Source organism: Rhinichthys klamathensis, unplaced genomic scaffold, assembly GCF_029890125.1.
Source record: "Rhinichthys klamathensis goyatoka isolate OS25496 unplaced genomic scaffold, OSU_Roscu_1.1 h1tg000269l_1, whole genome shotgun sequence".
Lineage (NCBI taxonomy): Eukaryota > Metazoa > Chordata > Actinopteri > Cypriniformes > Leuciscidae > Rhinichthys > Rhinichthys klamathensis.
Genome location: NW_026606789.1, coordinates 2,786,864 through 2,807,296, shown reverse-complemented (window position 1 = coordinate 2,807,296; position 20,433 = coordinate 2,786,864). Strand labels below are relative to the sequence as shown.

Below are 20,433 nucleotides of genomic sequence, written 5' to 3'. Positions count from 1 at the left end.
TTGTTTATAATGCCTATCAAAGAGCATTTATTTAATCCTGCAGAACCAAAGTCAACAGAAACATTCCTTTCTTTTTGAGGAAAAATCCTTTCTTATGAAATGAAGCCAATAAAAGAGAAGAGTCCCCCCCATTTGCATACAATTGTGCCGGACTCTTTCCTACTGTGATGAACAAAAGCCAAGGATATGATATCAGAATAAAAATAACAATGACAAAGCTACCAGCACTACCAGATTATCAAACTATCCATGAATTTAATTATAGGCTATTATTTTTATTATGTTATATTATTATAGAAAGCTGAATCTTTCTTTCTGACAAAAAGTCAGATGTTTTGGCAGTGCCAGTTATTTTCATTGGCCTATTTTAAACTAAGTTATGATGCATTAATCTATTAGTTATGGCATAGTTGATCAGCATAGTCATGTATGATAAATTATAAAAAGAATTATAGATTTAAAAACGTATAAAATGAAAATTATATGAAAAGAAGCATAGGCCTATTTCTTTTTTGTCAACAACAAGATTTCAAAGTAATTTCTCACCATATTGCTCTCTCTCTCTTAACTTTTTATCATAATGTATTTGTTTTCAAATCAAACAATATTTAGTATGACTTGACGCGCAGTCCTATTTTTCCATAAAAAAGGATATATAAAAGTTATATGCATATTTTTTCATTCTTAAAAATAATTAGGCCTATATTTCTCCTTTAGATTGTTAGTGCCTCTATTCCTTACATGTATTACGACAAAACATGACTCATGTGGATGCGCAAGTATGGTCTGTCTAAGATTTTTATTTTTATTTATTTTTTTAGATGCATGTTTGTTTGTTTTTTGTTTGTTTTTTAAATATGGATATCAAATCTGGATAAGGCATGTGTGTTCATTCTGGTACAAATCTAGAAACACGCTTTCAGGATTGTCCAGATTACAACGGAGTGCATTTACGTCACTCCGTTGAATACGTGCAGCCAATCGGGGAGCCCATTTCCATACATGCTTGTGTACACATAGCCACATGGTCAAAGGTAACCAAGCAACAGCCAATCAAAACCTGTGTTCGAGAATTTATATTAAGCGCTTTACACCACTGATGGGAGTTATCTGAAAACACCTGACAGACTAAATGACAATAATATAAGATCGACTAATATAGGCTTCTTTCAAAATGATAAATGGGCTGATACATTGTGGATATTAAATTATGATATTTTCGCACCGAATGTAATTTGCTTTAAGTGGATTTTAGGAGTTTTTTCCACCACAACGAAAAGAAGAAAATAATTATTCAATAACTTTTTCAAAAACTTTTTTTAACCTGCCATCATGGAGTCTAATAAAAAGGTAAGGTAATATTGCCTGCCTTATTATAACTCTAGTGTAGCTAGTGATAATTTAACTGTAGCCATACTTTTATACAAGTGATGCATAATGTTGTCATCTAGCCTATACCGTTTCGAAAGTGCCAGCAAAGCCCGAGGGATATAACTGGGAGAGAGTTGTAACTGTTTCAGTAAATACTTAAAAAGAACTGCCAAGTCAGCAAAACTAGATTTCATCTAAAACAAAATTTTAGAGAGATTTGAGATGAAAAAAAATTAAAGCACACTTTATTTTGACTAAGCGAACTGATACAACTCTTAGTTTATTACCAATATGTTTGAATTGAGGTTTATATCTGTACCTCGACAAATAGTAAAACTGTGTAAAATAGTAAAATTGATTGAATTTTGCACGGTTACACTGAGCCATGTTACTCAGTTTTTCCCAATACCCATTTTTTTTCTCCTGCAACAATGGTCTCATGTCACCAGGTTTAAATCCATAAGCAATGGGAATATGTGATAAAATCTTCTAAAGACCTCCCAGACCACAGCATTGCTAAGATATTTAGGGGAGAGGCAGATTAATTACTTCAACCCTTGCTTTTACATTGACATAAATCTGATGTATCTTGTTTGCCAGAGAAGTAAAGTGATGAAAGAAGGCTAAACATAAAGATGATCACAGCCTCTTGTGAACAAGAGAGCAGTTGCAGGGTTAGTTAAGGTCTCTAAGGAAAAATACACACAATGCTGCTTTGCATAAGTATTTACAGAATATTTACAAAATAAGAGAAAATCTGCTATTTCGAGACAATTGTTTCTTGTGCATCAAACACCTGCTTTTAGATCTAGAAGGTCCATTAGGAAGATTGGCATGTCGAAATTAATTGTCAAATTAATTTATAATATTAACTGCTTACACAACAGCATATTGATTCCCTTATTTCATACACACTCCCAAATGAATGGTGCAAAAGCTGTCACTCAGACGGTACCCTTTAAAAAAGGTTCTAATATGCACCATTTAGGTACTAATATGTTCACTTTTGGTACCAAAATGTACCTTTGAGGTATAGTCTACTAATATGCACTTTAAGGTGCCTACCACTGACAGCTTTTGTTCCTTTTTTTTCCTCTGTGTATATAAAAAAAAAAAAAAAAAAAATTCTTCCAGGAATCAACCATGCTTTGCACTTGATTAATGTGTGCATATGTTCATTATAACTGACAAACTTTTGTATAACCATGAAATTTGGTTTATTTCTATAATTGCGTGTTAATAATAGAGCATTATTAAAGAGCTTATTATTGGGCAAGACTTAAGGAAAAAATAGCCTTTAAAGTTTAAACCCATTTGCCTCAGTGGCTCAGTGGACATTGCATTGCTTATTTATGTTTCTGTGAATTCATTTAATCTGGAATGTTAAGCTTTTCCTAAGGATTTGAGGCCTAACGTTATCTAGTGAACATGCAAAAAATACACATCAGTTAATTTGTTTTTATTCATTTTGTTTACGGTAACTGCAATTAATTGCATGTATTAACCTGTGTATATATAATATTTAGTTTAGTTTATTTAGGTTTAGCCTAAGTGTTACATGCAAACATTCTGAGTCCGAGCAGTACAGAGCATGGCCGCCCGGGGGCGCAATTGGCCCACCGTGAATCTGCCACAACAGTTCCCTTCTATTGCAGGGAATGTTTGCTAAAATACACCGGCCAGATTAAAACACTATTAAAAGGCTACTGATGTAACCTTCTTAAGCTTGAGAATAACTGGTTGTTGATGGGTAGGCGCTTGGATTCCATGATAGAATGCTTAGGAGCATGTATAAAATCACATGTTGGAGTTACAGTGTTTTTTGTATGGTTAATCTGACTATAAGTGCTAGTGCTCAAGATAAAGTGGTTGTCTTTGAAGGCCTGTTTAGCATGTTATGTAAGAGCCTGCGGTTGTTTGAGTGGATTGGAATAAGAGGCTGGAGTAGTCGTGGTATGTGTGCGTGCTTTGGTTCAGGTGCTGCCGGATCTGTAATAGGATCATATACTTGATAACAGGTTTTCCCTCATTCAGCATGTTACTGCATAGTGAGTCCACAGTTCTTTGGAATAAAGAGAACCATTGTTATTTGGTGGTTAAAAAAACTTCCAAACATTGCAAGTTTTTTGACTATTAGATACTGATTGAGTGAAACACTCCATAGAAACTGCACAATCAGTACACACATTCCGTTTTAACTCCCTGTGAAATGTCTAATCGAGCTCACAAAGTAAATTCAATTTATTTATCAGCAATTAATTGTCACATTGGACTTTTAGATTTGGCCTTAAACCGAAGTATTCTCAATATTGTTCTATAAAAGGTTGAATCAGAAGGATTTAGTTATAATAGTTGCGAACCAAATTAAAATATTGCTTTATAGTTTAACTCAAATGTTGTTCCTCTTCCCTTACAGCAGTTGACACTTAATCTGTTGATGGCTGTTGGGACTGCTGTGATTGGCTCCTTGCAGTTTGGCTACAACACAGGAGTCATCAATGCCCCTCAGAAGGTGAACACTTATACAGACATGACACATAGTGTCATATAAGCACTTATGTATCTGCATATGGCAATTTAATAAATGGATAGAGTTTTTGTATTCATTGTTATTGTTGATGTTTGCATGTTAGTGTTATTATGTAATGCATCTAATTTTAGATTAGCTGTAAACTGTATGCTGTATTAACCCTCCTTCTAGAATAGCCTATTAAAATGTGCTGATTCACACATGCAGAGCGTTCTAATAATAGACAAGCACTGCTGAGATTCTTATAATGACATTCTGACGCTTTTTCACCATGAATAATGAATGAATAAGTGACATTGAACCCTTCATGGGTCACATTACCTTATGGGTTCTGAATAAATCCCACATACTTGAGAGAATCCTATATATAGAGTGGGAAATCATGTGCCATAGGTTACATTAGTCTTTTAACGGGATAAAGAGAGAAAGTCAAAAGTCAAGGAGACGGTAAGGACGTCATCATTACTGTGACGGGGACCTTAAGATTATAAGTAAATTGTTGTTGGTGATCATTTTTTTGACCATTCAAACGTTTTGGGTCAACATGCTCACCAAGGCTACAAATATTTTTATAAAAAATACAATAAAGCAGTTATGAGATATTACAATTTAAAATAACTTTATTTTATTTTATATATTTTAAAATGTAATTTATTCATGTCATGACAAAGCTGAATTTTCAGCAGCCATACTCCAGTCTTTAGTGTCACATAATCCTTTAGAAATCCTTTAGAAATCAATGTTGAAAACAGGTGTGCTGCTTAATTTAATGTTCACTTTTTGTCAATTTAATGCATCACTGCTGAATAGAATTATAGATTGCTTTCTAAAAAAAAATATTGCTGACCCCAAACTTTTGAAGGGTACTGTTCATGTTCAACTTGAGTGAGTGAATAGATTTTCTTTTCATTTTTTTTAAAATTCCTTTTAATTTATTTAGGAAGAAAGTAAGTCACAATAATAAGCCAAGGCTTGTTTATGTTTGATGATGATCACGCTTAATGAAGCAGTTTCTTATGCAATCTTTCTGACTCAGCGGTCAGTATGAAGTAACACTGCTCCCTCTGCTGACTGCAATGTGGAACTGCTGGAGCAAATGGCTTGACTGAAGTTACAAAGTCATACAAACAAAAATTATTTGTGTGAACATTTTTTTTAAAGAAAATTTAGCATTGAGGTATCAAATGAACACTCTCTCTATATGATTCTCATACCCAAGGAGTAATGTTTTATTTTCTCTCTCTCGTAGATCATCGAAACCTTCTACAATGAGACATGGCAACGTAGATATTCAGAGTCCATCCCGCCAACCACTTTAACTACGCTCTGGTCTGTATCAGTGGCCATTTTCTCTGTAGGTGGCATTTTCGGCTCCTTCTCGGTGGGCCTCTTTGTAAACCGCTTTGGCAGGTAACTTGACTATCCAATCAGAGCTTTACAAACACTCCACTTGTATTCTGGATTCATGTGTCTTTAAACTTTCTCTTTCTAATCTTTTAACAGGAGGAACTCAATGCTCATAGTTAATGTTTTGGCCTTCATATCTGCTGCTTTAATGGGCTTTTCCAAGCTGGCTGAATCCTGGGAAATGCTTATTATTGGACGCTTCATTGTCGGCCTTTACTCTGGCCTGTCCACAGGCTTTGTACCAATGTATGTAGGAGAAATCGCCCCAACTTCATTACGTGGGGCGCTTGGTACACTTCATCAGCTTGGCATTGTCACAGGCATCCTCATGGCACAGGTTAATTAAAGTGTTGTCTTTATTTTGAGACCACCTTTAGCAATCGTTTAGCCTTTCTGATTGTAGATCTTTTTGTTCTTTTTTTCTATAGATCTTTGGTATTAAAGAAATCATGGGGACCTCAACAATGTGGCCCTTCCTACTTGGCTTTACTTTCATCCCAGCTTTACTCCAGTGTGCCGTGCTGCCCTTCTGCCCCGAGAGCCCACGCTTCCTCCTCATCAACCAGAAAGAGGAGGCCAAAGCCAAGAGTGGTGAGTTTTTTAGGCCCCACTTAAGATGCTGTCTAGGGTGTTTGCAGTCGGCCTAACTAACTCATTTCCACAGTGCTGAAGAAGCTGCGTGGCACTGATGATGTGGAAGAAGACATGCAGGAGATGAGGGAGGAGAGCAGGCAGATGATGAGGGAGAAGAAGGTCACCATCCCTGAGCTGTTCCGCTCATCGCTCTACCGCCAGCCCATCTTCATTGCCATCATGCTGCAGCTCTCCCAGCAGCTCTCCGGTATCAATGCTGTACGTTTTCCTCTTTATTTCCTTATCTAATATTTATCTGTCAATCCATCCATCCATCCATCCTTCCACCTTTCCTATTCTATTGCTTTTTATCTTAGAAATACCTGGTATTTATGTATTATTTAACCCCCTGGGGTCGGCTATCGCGCCGGCGCGATAGGCAGACTTTTTTTCTTATCAGTGCAAAAGAGACTCAAAATACTCTGTTGATTTTAATCTTACATGTAAGTGTTATACATCAGTCGATCCTGTTTAGTGTATATTATTTTTCTGTATACTCACAATAAAAACAAAGTGTTGTGCTTTTTGTCAAATGAAGAAAAATAAACATGATGCGAGTTTTGCCTTCTCTCTGTCAGTGCAGTCCATTCTGAAACGCGTCCGAAAAATTAACTCTAACTCTGCAAATACTTGTCACACAGGCACGAGAGATTTTTCTTTATGAAGCTTGAATTCTCTTCTTTTCAATGAAGTAATTTATATAAAAAACAAATATTCTCAGTTTATGTAATCTGTATGAAAAGAGAGTGCTGTCAGAATTTTTTTCCCCAGCTCATTACACTTCATTACGCGTTAATCTGACACGCCCACGGAGAACGCGCGCTATTCAAACGCAAATGTAGAGGAAAGCCATGACAACGCCCACATCAGCCGTTCCACCGCGGCGGTAAAATGTGGGGTGTATTTGCTACCTTTTACCGCTAAGAGGCGCTACAATCATAGACTCTGAAAAGTGTTCGTTTATTCTCTCTAATGCGTAATCTGCTGCTCATTCAGAGCGATTGAAAGCTGGTAGCAGATGAATTCAACAAGTGAAACGTAGTTAAAATAATTCATTACCACAATACTGAAATTAGGCTGAAATACTGAAATGAAATTGAATAAATAATGAAAACATAAAACATTGCAATAAAAACATTTAGGCTACATCAATGAAGCTTTACAAAAGCATAAGACTTTAACTCTAACAGCGTACAAACGGTGGCTCAGTGATCAACGCATCAACACGAGCTTCAGGGAGCTTCAATCGACCCGAGATCGAATCTCAATGTGGCATACATGTTGTTAACCGATGTTGGCCAACAGCGTTTATATTTTACCTTCTTGATGCTTAAATAGCTAACTGTTTATAACTGTTTACTTATTTAAAGTCAAGAGTTTTGTTTAATTATCATTACAACATAAATTTGCTACATTCCAGTAGAACCGCAGCCGCTGCACAAAGGACACAAACTGATGAAGGAAGATTGTCAGCCGATTGCATCAGAAAATGAAAATGAAGAAGCTCGTCTTTAGTCTGCTAAATTATTGTGTAATGTAAAAGAACACTAAAATTACTTAAGTTTGAAACCAAGTTCGAACATTTCAAGGTTTAAATAAAGTGTTTTTTTTTATTTAAAACAGGGTTGCATCGGGTTTAGAGTTTATTTCTTTTGCGATGCAAAATAAGAAACACTAGGCTAATATTATTCTTGCGACATTTTAAATTTGTATTGCCAAATAAATGACATTAAACAATTAAAACAGTAGGCCTACAAAACGAAAATTGTCCAAAGCAACATAATTAAATTAAAACATGCGTTTTTCTTTGCCTCTCTCGCGCTGAATCTCTTTTTAACAAGTTTATTTAGTCTCCCTCGCTCTCCATATGAAAGAGGAACATTAACACCTAGGCCTATTGTCCTGCGCGCACAGCACTGAACTGTCCCCCAACCCCCCACAGGCTATCGGAGTCTGAGGCTGATTTAACACAAAGAGAAGTCGTAATTCACACTTAAATCGCTATTCTAGACAGTGTTGATAATGAAGGAATTAAATGATTTAAGTTACATGTAGCCTAGTGAATTTTCTGTCATAAAAGTTTATTACTAAATATTTCATTATTTCAATAATTGATGAAATAAAACTGGTTTGGGCCAGCTTTTTCCAAGCAAAACTAAATATAATCTGAAAAAACGCATGTTCATTTGTTGTCATGAACAAAATGTTCAACTTAATATTAAATTCTACAGGGATCTTTGGATCCTTTCAACCAGGCATGCAATTTGTGAATTAAGTTTTTATTATTTTTTTTATTATTCAAATAAATATCGAACCACGGTGCTTCGTGGTAATGCTGCTAAATTAAATAACATGTAGGCCTATAGAATAATTATGAACTTAAATGAAACAATATCGCAACATTTCGACAAATACATTATTTGATCTGTTTTTACATTTTAATTCAGGGCGATTTAGCCTGCTACATTTCATTAGAGCGAGATTTTCACCCTTGTCATTTTCTCATTGGGAAGCGCTTACATAGGCTACATGTTTGAGTAGATCCTCTGTACCTCTCGTTTTCATATGGATTACATAATCAGATAACATTTATTAGCCTGAATATTTAGACATTTAAAGGCATTAGACAGAGCCGATTTCTTATAGTGACTGAGCTGAAGTGGCTTTCGGTTCATTTTTGTGACGCGCAGTTCCCGGAGACAGAGACGACAGATAAACTTTTGTCGTTAGCAAAAGTTCGAATAAAACCCGATTTTAGAAAAATGCATAGGGCCACTCGGCGTGGTCTGCCAAAACACTTAATTATAAACTTCAATATTTCATTCAAAATAATCTCAAAACGCTTTGTGAAATTTTGAAAAGCCGTGCATGCATTAAGGCCACTTGAACTATGGACAACTGAAACGCTGGTTTTGATTTTATTGTTTATCGTTGTTTAAACGTGCTTGTTCTGTTGCATATCTCTATTTTATATTTGATATGGTCTATTGGTGAAGTAGCCTATAGCATTGATTACTGTGGAGGGAGGGGTGTGGGGATTCAAATAATTCAGCAGAAGCAGGGATGTTTAGACCAGAAGGAAATCCCCGTCCCGCTGGCAAATCACACTTTACTTAAAACCATGTTTTTAAAAACTCTAGGTTGTAGGGAATCAAAAAAATAATAATAATAGGCCTAATAAAATATATATATATATATATTGGCTATATATATAAAATTACTTTTTTTACAGAACTGCTTTTGAAATTACGATTGGCCTCATACGATTGGTACAGATGCAAAGTCGTTCTGTTGGATACTATTGTTCCTTAGTGTAAAATGGAAATGCATGGTAATTTTATTTTATAAATATAAGCAAAAAACTGTATGGTGTACCAGAGTTTTAGAGCTACACAAATCTCTCTGCATTAATAAATATAAAATTTACAATAGACCATGTTTGTTCGGGATTTGAACCCGTGTCATCTTGATGATCGAACCGTAAGTTCTACCACTCGGCTATGAATTTTCTCACTGAGAAATGCCCAAACGTTTGTTTGTCATGAGCGAGAAAACGTTTTGTCGTTAGCCTGTGAGTGTAGGCCTACTTTAGCCTACATGAATAAAAGTAGACCTTTTACAGTTTTAAAAGATGATATCTTATCTGTATGACCAACAATTACGCAGTAAGTTCTTTTAGCTGTTATGAGAAAAATAAATTCAAATGAACGCGCCGCCGCGTTTGTCAAACTCTAATTCAACATGCCAGAATAAAGCCAGATTTTAGAATAATGCATAGCCACTCGGCGTGGTGTGCCAAAATACCCTAATTATAAACTTCAATATTTCATTCAAAACCATCTCAAAACGCTTTGTGACATTTTAAAAAGCCGTGAATGTATTAAGGCCACTGGAACCCGGATCGTAACTGCAACGCGCTGCATGTCTCAATACAGGAGCAGAAGCGCTGGTTCAGATTGTATTGTTTGTTGTTTAAACGTGCATGTTGCATATTTAAAAATATTTGTTTAAAAATAAATGTTTGTTGTAGGCTTATTTGCAAATTACCATAACTTGTAGAATTTCATCCTTACTGTTAATTGACATTAGCCCCACTTACGTTTTGATAAATGTCCCTTTGCGCCACCTGGCGGTCATTTCGCGAACGACTTTGAAATGCGACTGGTTTATTTTTATTGTATTGGTCTACTTTAAAAAATAATACTTTATAAGACATTTATGGAAAAAGACTATTTTCTTTTCAAGATTCTGTAGAATGGCCCATATAGCATTTGACTAGAATTTGTTTCCAGGTATGACTAAAAATGTGCTTTTGGCTTTCATTTATATTTTGATTGTTTGTATATATATATATATATATATATATATATATGTGTGTGTGTGTGTGTGTATATATATATATATATATATATATATATATATTTAGGCTATATATATACAAGAAAGAATGCAATGACAATATATATATATATATATATATATTGTCCTTGCATTATTTCTTGTGTGACACCCCTGAATGAAAGGCTCATTATTATGTAGGGTCACTGTCTGAGAACCACTTAATATTCATGATAGGGGTTGGGCCGTTCCGCCCATCTGCATATTGCCTTGGCAAACAAAAAAATGTTTTTCACAATTTAAAACAATCTATTGGTTTATGTGAATGATTAGGAAGGATGATTTTCAGATCATTTTGAAGCCAGAACTCGAAGCGTCAACATCCATTTGTCAAAAGTCTTGTGGACACATATTTAGTATTTGTTTTGTGGTCTTATTTCAGCAGCTTTCATTTTAATTTTTTTCAATAACCACGCATAAACAATATTCTCTTAAAAATACAAACAATGTACATACAAGTTGCTCACAGATTATGGTAGCCCTGTTTGTGCTATATAGAGTGAATTTACACCTTTGCCATTAACATGTTTATAAATAACTGAAAAAAGCACAAATGTAAGGGCATCACAGAACATCCAAATGGCCCCAAAAACACCTCAGACCCCAGAGGGTTAAAGGAAAATAAAACATAATTTTATTTTTATTAATATCATTATTATCAGGGCTTGACATTAATTTTCTAGTGGTTTTCCATAGTTACTAGCCGCTCAGCATTTTCACTGGCCACAATTTGCACACCTGTAGCAGCGGATGACTATTATTCTGTTGCGCGGAACTGGGGAACAACTGATGATGGCACGGTTTGATGTTTGGTTGACCAATCGGTGGAAAGGGGCGTTTAATTCCCGCTCCTTGAATATAATATAATATTCAAGCTGTTTATCCATTTTGGTTTTATTGTGTTTCCATTTGGTGAACGAAAATAAAAATATGAAAAAAATTCATGAGATCCAAATTAAGATGCTTTTAATGAAACCCGAGAGTAAACGGCATCTTAAAATGAATCCATATGAACTGATTGGTTTAATGCAAGTGTGAAGAGACACAATTGTTTTATATGATGAACAGATTAATTTAGGCTTTTAATCACATATAAACACACATACATAGAGCACATCACATGAACACAAAAACTTGTCATTGGTTCTTGTGCATCATGCACGCACGTTTGAGCTTCTGTTTACCATAATGATGTTCATGTGTCAATCATTATTTTGATGTTTATTAAATCTGTTTGTCATATACAGTGTTTGTGTCTCTTCACAAGACTTGGATTAAACCACTCAATTCGTATGGATTCTTTTTTATTATGATCTCTTTATGGCCTTTTTGGACCTTTTGGAAAGTTTTGGTTAACCTGGATTAAAATCACATGGACAATTTTAACAATGTCTTTACCTTTCTGGGCCTTAAAAGTTGCTATGGCTGGTTCAGAAACCTTTCGGATTTCATAAAAAATATCTTAATGTGTGTTCCGAAGATGAACGAAGATCTTACAGGTTTGAAACGACATGAGGGTAAGTAATTAATGACAGAAATATGATTTTTGGGTGAACTAACCCTTTAATGCTCCCGTGCAAAGTAAACCACCTTTTCTTTATTTGAAGGCAAGAATAATATAAGCTTTACGACATAAGAACAGAGAAACATAGGACTCAATTATATAATAAATAATACTGCATACATCTGTTAAATGTGTAAAAATCTAAAATATGGAGGCAAAATACTTATTCTGGTTGAGTACTATCTGTAGCTGCCATTTCATAAACAGTGATTTACATGTTCAGTGAATGTAATTGTGTTTTTCAGGTTTTTTATTACTCTACTGCTATATTTGAGAAAGCAGGGGTGTCTGAGCCAGTCTATGCCACCATTGGTGCTGGAGTTGTGAACACAGCATTCACAGTGGTGTCGGTAAGTTAGTAAGAGCTTATTTATTGTGAATTTGTCCTTTGTTTAGACCGGTAACAGCGTTTTAGTTGAAAAGGCTTGTATCCCCCTCTGATTTAGCTGTTCATAGTGGAGCGAACTGGCCGAAGATCACTACATCTTGTTGGGCTGATGGGAATGGCTGTGTCTTCTGTTCTCATGACCATAGCTATGGCGCTACTAGTATGTATATGATTACACTGATATTACAGCTTCTGTTACAGTTTTTGGGTGTAAACTTTAATGTTTAATGGTGTTTATTCACTAATCATCCTCCTCAGGAAGAAGTGAAATGGATGTCGTACGTCAGCATTGTAGCCATCTTCAGTTTTGTGGCATTTTTCGAGATCGGACCAGGCCCGATCCCATGGTTCATTGTGGCAGAACTCTTCAGTCAAGGCCCCAGGCCCTCTGCCATCGCTGTCGCTGGTTTCTCCAACTGGTTTGCCAACTTCTTGGTGGGAATGTCCTTCCAGTATATTGCGGTATGTAAACATGAACACAGTAATATTCTTTCTTTTCTTGTCATTCTCACATGTTCAAATACTCACTGTTTGTTCCCTTTATAGGAACTGACTGGCCCGTATGTTTTCATCATCTTCACTGTCCTCCTGCTGATATTCTTCGTCTTCACCTACTTCAAAGTTCCTGAGACCAAAGGCCGAACATTTGACGAGATCTCAGCAAGCTTTCGCTCAGGGGCAGAGAAGTATACCCGAGATGATCTGAATACACTGGGAGCAGATTCACAGCTCTGAGCTCTGCGTCATGTTTATAGAGTACTGCTATAGACTAAGCAAGTGACTGTCCTGTTCACAATGGCAAACTACCATATTACTCCTACTAGGAATGCAGTAGGTTATGAAGTGTTTACTTTACATATTTTTCCAATTGCATTGAATACCCTGCTGAAAAATCAAGCACTGCTGGTCACCAGCATAAGGTATGTTTTGCATTCTGGTCTCCAGCATGGAAAGCAGGAGTGCTGGTGGACAAGCTACACCAGCTCAGTTTTGCTTGAGAACGTCATGACCAGCACTACACCAGCTCTAACCAGTATAAACAGGCCTGGACCAACTTGGAATTCATGCTGGTTTATGCTGGATTGTTCAGCAGGGTACTCAAATTACTTGCTAAACATTTGCCAAGCTGTGCATTATTTGACCAGTATACACTACTTCTAAATATTTACTCATTATTTCACTGGACTGACAAAAGAGTGAATATTTGTATACAAAGTTATATTAAATATTGCAAAATAACCATATTTATTTCTGAGATCGTAACCAGACACATTTCTCTAATGTAAAACATCCAACAATGTAACAACTGTGTACCTTTCTACAGTTTAAAAAAACTATTTGTAGCATACAATTTTTCCATACATTTACATATTTTTAGATACTGTACTATTATTTTTCACATACCATATTTTAAAAATAATATGCTGTATAAGTATGGTGTAGCATGCAGTATTTTAGTATTCCACTTCAGATACAGTAGTACACTTCATCACATCGTTCTGACTTCATATACGGTAGCTAAACAGCAGCGCATGTCCTTTTTTTCTCACACGTTAACCTTCACTGATTGTTTTACTTTAATGTTTGTTTTTTCATTCTGAAATGGTGAATAGCATCTAAATCTAAATAATAATCAGAATTTCTGTAAGTTCACATGCATATGAATAAGGTTATTGCATATTTGTGATGTACTAGATTATTTGAATGATTCAATTCGCACAATTTAACTTAAAGATTTTTTTTTTAGACTTTTAACTGTTTTAACGATTCTTTGCTATTGTCCAGTTAACACACGGTGACTTCTGATATGTCTGCTGATGTTATATCAATCAATTTGATACATGTTTATTAATACTTGAACTGTAGCTTTACCAAGGAGTGTCAAGATACTAACACAAGGAATACAAACGCAAAACAATTATGTAATTTTATATTGCAGTCCTGCTTTTCAGAAGTGTGGATTTGGTCTCCAATAGGTTTAATGTCCTTCTAAATCAGACCATCTCATTTTGACCTCTAATAAATTAACTCAACTAATATATTTGTTATATTATGATAAAAAAAAATATATTTTTTAGATTTGTTCATAATGTTTATGATGCTTATGTGATAATGAGAATTTAGTATATTGTTTATTTAGCAAAAGTGCAATAATTGTTAACATCCTGTTTATTTATTCCACATGCTAGGCATTATGAATGAAACAGGCTTCTAATATTTCTTATGTACAAAATATGTATTTTTATGTATAAAGTTATATGTGCTACATTCATCCAGAGGATGTAAATAAGTTCAGGTTTACTAAAGCATTTTGTAATAGATATGCTTAGTACTTTGAAATTTTTTTTAAACTTCCTAAAAGATGAGATATGGTTTTGTTCAATATGTCACAGAAATTGCATTAGAAATCCAACACAAGTGCCAAGACATGTCCTTGCTGGGTATCCTACGTTTTCTAAATAATAAAATTTTAGTTGGAAGTAAATCAAATAAACAAAACTGCAACAGAGAATTAAATGTTGTTGTTGTTGTTTTTTTGTTTAGTCTCTGTTTAGATCATTGCTTAGTATTAATGTTTGCATAAAGGTGTTTAAGATAAATCAAATTCATAAATAAATCCACAATTATTCCCAACACCAAAAGATGGCAGTATTGTACAATACGATTGTACAATACAATCTTCAGTATTGGTTACCCAAAAAAAACAAAAACAAAAAGGAGATTTGTCAATATATCTTATTTTATGTTCAACAGAATTTTTTTTAGGAATGTCATGGAACATCATGAGGGTGAGTAAAGGGTTGAACTATCCCTTTAAAGTCCCCATGAAATCAAAATTTAAGTTTTTTGTCTTTTAGTATGAATATGTTAGCCTTAAGATGATAAGCTAGTGTGCTTCCAAACAATGACCAAATTTGCATTTAGAAGATATTAGCATTCAAAATGTACAGTCTCTCACTTCTGCCAATATGGATCAACGATTTTGATGACATCAATCAAATGCTCTCTAGTCTAGAATCTGAAGCATTATACATTATACATTAGGCTATCGAGCAGCTCCTCCTCTTTTTTTAAAATAGCCAATAGCGTTTTGTTTATAACATAGCTTGCATGGCTAGAGCTTGGCAAAGCCACACTTGACAGCTTATGATAGGCACAGTCGAATAGATTTCCCTTTTAGATTTAATGTTACTGTTACTAAAGCAAAAAAGTGATCATAATCATGCTGAGGGTGTGTAGTTAGAAAAGTGTGTAGGCCTAATTTATGTTGGTGCATGGCATCGGTATGTTATGTGCTGTTTCTATTTCTGAGTCTGGCTAACCGTTTCTCCTCCTAATCCTATCCATATCGCTTTAAAATATAGCACTTTGTGTAGAATTCAAATGGGTTAGATACGTTCTCCAACTCGAGCATATGATCCGCTCTGTGGTATCGTGTCTGGACCAAAACAGAATGTGCGCGCTGCGGCGGTTTGTGTGAAACCATATTTCATTCGCCCCATAGGAAAGCAGATTTACACTATCTGAATCGTTCCCTATCTACTATGCGCCATTCACCATATAAAAAAAAAGTAATTGTGTGAACAAGTGACCGATTTCAGCCGCAGCTTCAGCGCCTATTTATAGCCTATAGCCCATGTCCCGCCCGGTCTTCCTCAAAACATTAAATAAAGCTGCTCGTTTCAAGGCACTTCAGTGGGCCTTTAAGAAAAAGCTTTACTTAGAAGTATGTCTCTTCAACTAATGTTATCTCTAATGTCCGGTATGATTTTGGGCTGTCCCAGAAGAAAGATGACCAATCATGGTGATTTCTGTGGCCGTGGCTCCTAAGCGGTTGTCCTACGTCGTACAGTGAGAGAGGTTCAAAGACGGCCGTTGTCACGGTCTTGCCGTTTCATTCTGTCTTCTGGTTTGTATTTCCACAGCATGAAGGTAAGGTCTTACGGATTTATGATTGTATCGCTCGTTTTAAAATCTTCCCAGTCAACTGACATTTTGTTATGACATCCACTTCAAACATTACAGTGCTCATGATAACTTTCGATAACTCTACAATAAGTAAATCCACTTCAACAGCTATATACTCTTCAACAGCGATGCAATGGAAATATACAGGGCTACCGTGAAAACAGAATTTCAAAGATAAAATTCTAAAGAGCGCTTGTTTCTCTATAAGGTCTATAAAATGCAACATGAAATGGCGTATCGATCAAAGCGATATGGCGGTAAAACATAAACCTACTTTCCTCAAGCTCCATTTGCAAAATTGGTTTGCCAAGGTGGCCTCTTTTCCCTAGCCATAACCGCATCCATATTCTCCTTTTCCACTTTCTCCTCTTTTTTCAGTGTACATAACAACCACAATTGCCAAAGTCCTATTCAACTTGCTCAATTTGTTTACCACTAGCGCATGCTGATGACGTTTTATTCTTCTAAACTAATTGCGTCATAGACTACGATTCAATGGGTGTCATCGTTGTACAGTCTACATACTGTACATACGGATCCAAGTTTATTATATCCATGTCGTACAGTGTGATTTGTAATGATCTTAGGATTGCCGTAGCAGGTAGAAGTATATTCTAACGTTTTAATCACAAAAGTTTATTAGTCAAAGTTCGCTAAATGTATAAACTGAATTCACAAACAGAAATCGCTCTTTCTCTATCTGACGCTACATTGACACAAAGATCAGTATTGTTGTTGTTTTTAATGATTAATAGATTGACTGATCACACATATATCATAAAAATTGTATTGTGGTACCTATAAAGAGTGTGGGATACCACAAAATGGGAGTAGCCTAATATATGGCACCAGGGGTGTAGTACCTAATTTTGGGCCCTGAGTACAAACCATCTAGCTGGGCCCCCCGCGACGGACTTTTTGACTTGAGTGCGGCAACTTCTCCAACGGGTATGGTTGGGGGGGTTGGGGGGGGGGGCGCTTGAGCCCTTTTTGAATTAAAGACTTCTAAGGCCCCCCCCCCTCTGCCTCGGGCCCTGGGTACTCGGTACCCCTTTTCCCCCCGCTACCACGCCCCTGTATGGCACGAACGTGAGGAATATTTGGCAGTGATAACATAATTCATTTTCTACAGCTGTTTGTGTTAATGTATTGGCCATAATAAAGGGAAGCATTTCAATAGAAGTCATCCATATTAATTGGTTCACTGTGATGGAAAAGAAATGTGCATTTAAACCTATAGTGGCAGTTTAGTGGTCCAGTCTGTCGATTGCTAGCAAAATCCTCTTAACGTAATGGACAGAGCCGGGGTCATAATGATTATCATTATGACAGCACCACGGGTGTCTTGTGATTTTGTCATAAAGCAACAGATTGCAGCATCCTGCCAGAATAAATGATGGGTTTTGATGTGTTGATGGGATATCAACAATTTAAGTGGCAACAAAAATACTGTAGAACTCAACACCAGCTTTAACATTTAGGCCACAGCAACAGTTACCTATGTACAATGAATTTCCTTATAGGATTAAAATTCAATGAGAGACAGCAAAACTACTGTCCATTCCATGTCATATTAAAAACTAAACAAAGCATAAAAATGCAGACGCTGCAGCTGGAATGCTGACCGTGTGGGCATAACCTAAATTGATTTTTCAAAATTAAAAAAAGGGGAAGAAGAAATCCATTAATTTGTATGTGCAGTCATGCAGACACAGTCTGCTGAAGAGATTATTAATTGCTTTCTCTCTGCAGCTCCTGTTCTCATCAGCTCCCCTCTGATTTCAAATCAGAGTCATAGCCAAACTCCCACCACATTACAATTTCATAGCACTGGAAAATATTTGCTCAACCCTTTTTAAGATTAAAGAGTAACAAACAAACAAAATCCTCTAATTTACCTTAAGTAAAGCCTATGCCTTGAGGCAGAACTACACTCTTAAGAAAAATGGTTCTAAACAGTACCAAATTAGGGTTCTTCGGCTTGTAACAATAGCAGAACCCTTTTTGGTGCTAAATAGAACCCTTTTTATAAGGTTCCATAAAGAATCATGCTTTGAAAGTGCTACAGTGTATAGAACCTTAATGGTGTTATAAATAACCTTTTCAACAATATTTATTTTCATTACTATAGTATATTATCTTTATAATATTAATATTTTTTTATCAATTATTTATTAATATTGTTTTTTATTAGCCCTCTATCTGCCTGATCTTATTTCTTGTTGCCTCTATTTGGGTTTTACATGTTAAAAAAACAGCATGTTCTTGTTCATGTACTTTTATTTTTTATTGACATGGCAGATTGTAGCAAAAATGACAGTGCTCTAATAACAGTTGTTAGCTGAATACATTAATAAATAACAATTGACATTGAACACGATATAGATGTAATGAAGACCAAGTTCCAATAAAATATCTTCACAATCCCCTATGATGTCTTTACGTCCTTCATTATGTGTGTATTTTGAGTGGCAGTTTCTCTCTGCAGATGATGAGGTTATGGTACGGGACAGCATCTGAAATAAACAATTGAGTTTAGAGTTACATTGTGTCTCTTCCATTTGATTATGTAAAAACAATTATGTACATGAAGGCCAAAATTAGCACAAATGGACAGAATGAGCCCTTTACATGTTAAAGGAAAAAGTGATATAAAGTCATGGTATATAGCTTTAATGTTTTTTTTTTTGTGACTGGGGGTATGTTTAGGCATAAAGTCATTATTAAAAAAAATCAAACAATGGATCATAAATTCCATATCTCTGTTACTTACTTTGTGGAGAAGAGAAGATGAGTATCCTTAACTGAACAGAGCTGCTCACACGTTCTGTTAAACTAAAAGAGAAAAAGACATGATTGTTAGGAAATGATTGGTACAATTTTTAAAGTTATAATTTATAGACATTTTAAGAAAGAAATCATTTACCTGTTGAGAGTATGTTGACAGTCTGTGTAGTAACTGTAGTTGTATAACTGAGCTCCAGAAAATCAGTAATGAGGAGGCTTTCACAGTTACAGATTTGAAAAACAAAAAGGCGGGAATAAAGAACCTTAAACTCTAACACAAAGAACCATTTCAGCATATAAAGGGTTCTTCAGGACGAAACGGTTCTAAATAGAACTGTTACTACTGTACGTGTAAAGAACCTTTAAAGAACCATATTTTTTTAGAGTGTAGGCCACAGAACGCTTGGCGATGTGTATAATAAATCTAGTGAAAGAGTTGCGGAATGACTTCTCTCCACAGTCGCTAATTAAATTTGTTCCTTAGTTGGATGTAGAGCTAGATACACCATCCTAGTTTTAATGAGAGCCTGATCTTTTCACCCTCTATGCTCCTCACAGGATCCATCCTATGACTCACCATACAACCCAAGAGACAACATGGAGCCTGAATTGCACACATTGTGCTTTATACTACAGCATTTTCTCAATTTTCTTACTTTAAAGGGGACCTATTGTGCCCCTTTTTACAAGATCTAATATAAGTGTCCCCAACGTGTCTGTGAAGTTTTAGCTCAAAATAGCCTACCCCACAGATCACTTATTATACCATGTTTTAAATGCCTTTTTGAGGGGAAGGAAAACATTGTTTTTGTGCATGTATCTTTGAATGCAAATGAGTTGACCCCCGCCCCAATTTAATCCCCATAAATCATAAGCACTGTCTCATGGTGCGTTCAGGTGCTATGGTAATTATGGTAAATACCAAAAGCCGACGTGGAAAATGCACATGAACACCCCCTCATGTGGTATTTTCCACTGGGCAGCTCCTAGAATATTTTTGATGCATGAGTTGCCGAGATGAGATAACCTTTAACCTTTTCAAAATGGCGGAGAGCAACGCAAGAGTCATGAATGGTAAAAATATGTACTATTCATGATGTAGAAAATATAGGCCTACAGCATATTATATACCGTTTGAGTTTTGATAAATCATTTTCTTGATGTAGCAGATAACTTAAGCAATCTAAAATAGTTTTAGCTAAATAACAGGTCTGGATCTCCATCTTTTTTACCACATTACGACAACAAAAGCACTTTGAACGCAACACACTGGTAAATACCAGTTCACAAGTGGAAAATATCATATTTTCCATAGCACGTGAACGCACCATCAGAACAAGCCGTTCTCAGATCCGGGGCAATGTGATGTCATTGTGACGTACTTTT

At 35.7% G+C, this 20,433-nt stretch overlaps 1 protein-coding gene across 3 annotated transcripts in view; it reads left to right on the top strand.

Moving 5' to 3' along the window:
* Positions 1 to 13,174, top strand: part of slc2a1a (solute carrier family 2 member 1a) — a 34,659-nt gene extending 21,485 nt beyond the window's left edge. Inside the window, exons 1-10 of one of the 3 annotated variants that reach the window (XM_056268153.1) lie at positions 1,259 to 1,350; positions 3,788 to 3,883; positions 5,151 to 5,311; positions 5,405 to 5,645; positions 5,737 to 5,899; positions 5,973 to 6,160; positions 12,149 to 12,253; positions 12,350 to 12,451; positions 12,550 to 12,753; positions 12,838 to 13,174. In XM_056268153.1, coding sequence (XP_056124128.1) covers positions 1,333 to 1,350; positions 3,788 to 3,883; positions 5,151 to 5,311; positions 5,405 to 5,645; positions 5,737 to 5,899; positions 5,973 to 6,160; positions 12,149 to 12,253; positions 12,350 to 12,451; positions 12,550 to 12,753; positions 12,838 to 13,026 — 1,467 coding nt within the window. In that variant the 5' untranslated portion in view covers positions 1,259 to 1,332 and the 3' untranslated portion in view covers positions 13,027 to 13,174. Of the gene's footprint in view, positions 1 to 1,258; positions 1,351 to 3,787; positions 3,884 to 5,150; positions 5,312 to 5,404; positions 5,646 to 5,736; positions 5,900 to 5,972; positions 6,161 to 12,148; positions 12,254 to 12,349; positions 12,452 to 12,549; positions 12,754 to 12,837 lie in introns of those variants that run through there. The other 2 variants (XM_056268154.1, XM_056268152.1) reach the window with 2 other exon arrangements.
* The last annotated feature ends 7,259 nt before the right edge of the window (positions 13,175 to 20,433 follow it).